Raw genomic sequence first — 4,924 nt, 5'->3', positions numbered from 1 at the left:
GCAGGAAGTCAAGGCAGGAAGAAATCACTTGTACAGAGGCACATGGTAACACCACTGACCCTTGAACAACACAGGTTTAAACTTTAAACTGTGGGTCCCACTTACACGAGAATTTTTTCCAACCAATCACAAAATTCAAACTCCCCACACACATTATTAACTTTTCTGAAGGTTTCTCAGGGCCTACTGTGGTACTTTACCATTTACAGATGTTGGGGATGTCCTGGAACCAATTCCCAGAGTATAACCGAGGGATGACTGCAATCCCTTGGTCTCTAGACTGTTATTTTTTGAAACAGGGTCTCACTCTGTCACCCAGGCTGGAGTGCAGTGGCACGATCATGGCTCATTGCAGCCTCCAACTCCCAGGCTCCAGCGATCCTCCCACCTCAGCGTCCAGAGTAGCTGGGACTACAAGCGTGTGCCACACCCTGCCCTGAGCTACCTTTTACTGTTCTCTTACACGTAGAGATCCACTGAGTGTCTCACAAGCATTACCTACTGTGCCTGTAGTGTGCCTAGTGTGCCTAGTGTCTCACAAGCATTACATACTGTGTGTGGAATCTTGTGAAACAGACAAGAAAAACCCATATACTATTTTCTCCCAGAATCCTCATCCTTAAGCAAAACTGGGCAGTCGAGGCGTCTCTTACCCTCTCCAGTTAGCCCTAATTTAGTTGCCCAGCTCCTTCATGGTATTAGATCTCTTCACTCAAACTCAATTATTTGGGGAAATCAACCACTCATTCTTCCTTTCTCATCCGAACTACGATGTGTATCCCATACATACTCATATCTCATATAATAAGGTTATTGTTAACTGCCCCCTGTGTGTTGTTTTTTTTTTGCCCTGTATATGTGAAAGTATTAAACATAATCAAAGTTTGAGATCGATTCTCAAAGTCTAGGGACCTGTGCACATAGAAACGAGGATCCTTTGTGGAACTATCAGGTACTAAGACGCAAGGAAAGGGAGAGACTGGGGATACGTTAATTCATTTTTCTTTCCCACTCGGATATACGGACCAGCATTCTTTCTTCTGGACGCAGGGGACACAGCCAAGATCAGGCGCACAGGGCGTCAGCGCGCCAGCGGTCCAGTTCCCAGACCTCCTGGCATTGGGAAGTCGCGGGTGTCGGCTCCAGGGTTTCTGCCGCCACCACCCTAGACACCCAGCCCCGCCGTCAGGGTCATAAATAAGACTTCAAGCCACGTGGAAAGCTTCTGTGGTCAGGCCCACGCTTGGGTGCTGCTGTAAGAAGAAAGGAGTTCTTCCACCGGAAGACCTGGCCTATCAGGGAGCAGACATACCCCAGCAGTTTCTAGGTAAGCCGCCCTCCGGTGTAGGTCCTGCTACTAATTTACATTACGAAGCACGTTTACAGCCTCTCCCTTCCATTTCCCCGATAAAGCTGTTGGTCTGTTTATTAACATTCCTGAAGGGTACATTTAGCTGGAAAGCCAGTCTCAAAAATGTTGGCTTAGAGTCCGGCCTCAGTGGCGCACGCCTGCAGTCCCAGCTGCGCAAGAGGATGGCCTGAACCCAGGTGGTCGATACCAGCCTGGGCAACATGGAGAGACCCACTGTCAAAAAAATAAGTAAATAAAAAATAAAAATAGGCTGCGGGCGGCGGCTCACGCCTGTAATCCCAGCATTTTTGGAGGCCGAGGTGGGCGGATCACGACGTCAAGAGATAGAGACCGGTCTGGCCAACATAGTGAAACCCCGTCTCTCCAAAAAATACAAAAAATTTGCCAGGCGTAGTGGCACATTCCTGTAATCCCAGCTACTTTGGAGGCTGAGGCAGGAGAATGGCTTGAACCTGGGAGGCGGAGGTTGCAGTGAGCCGACATCGCGCCACTGCGCTCCAGCCTGAGTGACTGAGCGAGACTCTCGAGACTCTCGTCTCAAAAAAAAAAAAAAAAAGAAAAAAGAAAAACTTTAGGTTCAACTTAAGTTTCTCATATTCTTTCATTTTTTTTTTTTCCTATCTTTTATTTGGTCTCTGTATTTGTTCCTTTTTACCGTTCCTGACATGTGTTGCTGCTGGGGTAGATGCTGATGCAACCACGCTATGAGCCGCGTTTTGTGATTCCAATTATTTCTCCCCAGAAACTGGTCTTAGAAATCTAAAGTACTCCTAAGCATAGTGAAAAAAATAATTCTCACCACCACCATCACCGCTTTTATTCTCACTGGAGGAAGCTGGACTCCCTCTGGTTTGAGGTTTACTTAAATACGTTCCTCTTCCAAAGACTGAAGTCAACATTAAAAAAAAAAAAAAAGACAGCAGCCTTTTGACTTCCCAACCCCGCTATAGTCTTAGAGTCAAGAAGGGCATTATCTGACTTACCTGAATCGTCCCGAGAATTTTCTTGGGTAAGCATTTGTGAAGACTCTGGGATGGAGGTTGGATTAAACTGCTGTGATGGGTCCATCTGCGTCTTGAACAACACTAAGCTTCTCCTGGATCTTTGAAACCAAACAGAAACTGATGACTGACCTTCAAATTGCTACAAGGTAGCCCGGAAAGAGGCTGAAAACCGGAGCTCCAACCAATGGTCAAAGAACCGACGTAAAATATAGGTCCGGCTTCCTCTTAAAATACAGATAAGCCAATCTTCCAGGATATTTGAATGTTAATGATCCAATGATTAGAGGATTAAGGGGATCCAAATGATTAAAGGTTAATGGGCGTAGTTTAGACTAGTAGAGTAGTTCTTCATCTGCTTTGCATTAAAATAATATGTCCTATGTCATATCTGCTAGAAAATTTATAAAACCCTCTCTTTCGTTGTTCTGTCTCCCTAAGGTTGCCTTACATATAAATTGTTTTTTTTCTTGTTGTTTTTTGTTTTCCTAAACTCTACTCCTGGAGATGGCTTCTGTTTTGTGAACTGGGCTTAAGTGTTCTAGTGTAGAGAGGAGAATGGCAGTTTTTACCGCCCCCACCCCACCACCACCACTGCCCATAAACTCCCAATTAAGCTGAGAAAGTTTCCTTTAAGTTTTCCTTGCCTAAATCATCTTAAACCTTTGCTGCTACGAAGAAGAGAGGAAAAATGAACAAGTATCTGTTATGAACACTTTCATAGCTTGATATTTTAGGGACATGTATTTTTTATTTGTTTTATAAACTGTAAACCTAACAGTACCTAACATTTCTGAGCAGCTGAAATTAACTAAACTTACAAATTGCTACTCCTTCCCCGCCAAAAAATGCTTGTGTTCCTTCCTAGCAAAGCACACCAACATTTAACCACTGATTGTCTACAGGAGGTGGAAAAACAAGTCCCCAGCTGCCCCTCTCATCTTTTTCCCTCTTACTCAAATATGCACCCTCCCCCATTCCCTCTCTAGGTGGAAACCACGAGAAAATACTCGTGGCAATCTTGTTTGGGTTTGGTAAAAAGCCAAAATTGAAGTTATGATTTAAGGAATATTTTCACAGAGAATGAGCAACCATAGACATAGACTGTGTCCCAACACTTTATGCAAGTGATTCTCAAAAGTGTGGTCTCCAGGATGGCTTAATCACCCAGGAGGTGATTGCAGTGACCTATGACCATGCCACTGCACTCCAGCCTGGGAGACAAGGCAGCACCCCGCCTCTTACAAAAAAAAAAAAAAAAAAAAGTGCGGACTACAACAAGCACTTAGTTAACTTAGATACACAAATTCTGAGTTCCGACCCAGCTCTACTGAATCAAAGACTGGGGCCCAGTGGTCAAGGCTTTAACAAGCCTCCCAGGCAATTCTGCACTTCGTTAGAAGGCCCAGAAGCAACCCCCAGGTGATTCTGATGGGTGCTCAAGTTAAGCAGCCCTGCTTTATGGCACTGTGAACTTTCTACTTCTGTTGTTCAGCTCTTGGCTAATCTCCCTCATGCCCTGGGAGTCTCTCTGGTATCAGTCCCCAAGAATTCCACTGGAGAGATAAATACAAAAAAATCCCATTGCAGGGGGTTTAGGATTAGGAGGTGAAACAACAAAAAGAGCTGAAATAGACTCTCATCTATAAAAAACCTAGGCTGGGCACAGTGAAGTGCCACTGCACTTCAGCCTGGGCAACAGAGCAACACTCCGTATCAAAAAAAAACTGGGCACAGTGGCTCACGCCTGTAATCCCAGCACTTTGGGAGGCTGAGGCAGGTGGATCGCTTGAAGCCAGGAGTTCAGGACTAACCTGGCCAACATGGTGAAACACTGTCTCCACTAAAAATATAAAAGTTAGGCCATGCACAGTGGCTCACGCCTGTAATCCCAGGACTTTGGGAGACCGAAGCGGGCGGATCACAAGATCAGGAGATCGAGACCATCCTGAATAACACAGTGAAACCCCATCTCTACTAAAAATACAAAGAATTAGCTGCACTTGGTGGCGGGCGCCTGTAGTCCCAGCTACTTGGGAGGCTGAGGCAGGAGAATCGCTTGAACCCGGGAGGCAGAGCTTGCAGTGAGCCGAGATCGCGCCACAGAACTCCAGCCTGGGTGAGAGTGCGAGACTCTGTCTCAAAAAAAAAAAAAAAAAGACTCCATCTCAAAACAAAGCAAATATAACAATTAGCCGGGCATGATGGCAACCACCTGTAATCGCAGCTACCCAAGGGGCTGGGGCAGGAGAATCACCTGAATGTAGGAGGTAGAGGTTCCAGTGAGCCGAGATTGCACCCACTGCACTCCAACCTGGGTGACAGAGCAAGACTCAGTCTCAAAAAAAGTAAAATTAAAAAAGAAAAGAGCCAAATTAGAAGGATGAGGAACCAAATTTGAAATATGTTAATACATGATAAGGAAGAGGAAAAAAGTCACACCTGCAAGTTAGAAGTCAAGAAAGAATGCCTAAATGGAAAAAATCAAGACATATCATTACAAACTTGTTCTATAGGCCAGTCATGGTGGCTCATGCCTGGACTCCCAGAA

General features: G+C 45.3%; 1 protein-coding gene across 1 annotated transcript in view; it reads right to left on the bottom strand.

Moving 5' to 3' along the window:
• The window catches only part of DPPA3 (developmental pluripotency associated 3), a 9,794-nt gene extending 7,257 nt beyond the window's left edge, over positions 1 to 2,537 (bottom strand). The window contains exon 1 of the mRNA XM_011952615.1: positions 2,356 to 2,537. Within this exon, the coding sequence (XP_011808005.1) occupies positions 2,356 to 2,440 (85 nt within the window). The 5' untranslated portion in view covers positions 2,441 to 2,537. The remainder of the gene's footprint in view (positions 1 to 2,355) is intronic.
• Between the last annotated feature and the right edge of the window lie 2,387 nt (positions 2,538 to 4,924).

The sequence above is a fragment of the Colobus angolensis genome, unplaced genomic scaffold (genome assembly GCF_000951035.1).
Source record: "Colobus angolensis palliatus isolate OR3802 unplaced genomic scaffold, Cang.pa_1.0 Scaffold11, whole genome shotgun sequence".
NCBI lineage: Eukaryota > Metazoa > Chordata > Mammalia > Primates > Cercopithecidae > Colobus > Colobus angolensis.
The sequence above is the reverse complement of the archived record's forward strand: the minus strand, read 5'-3'. Positions and strand labels throughout refer to the sequence as shown.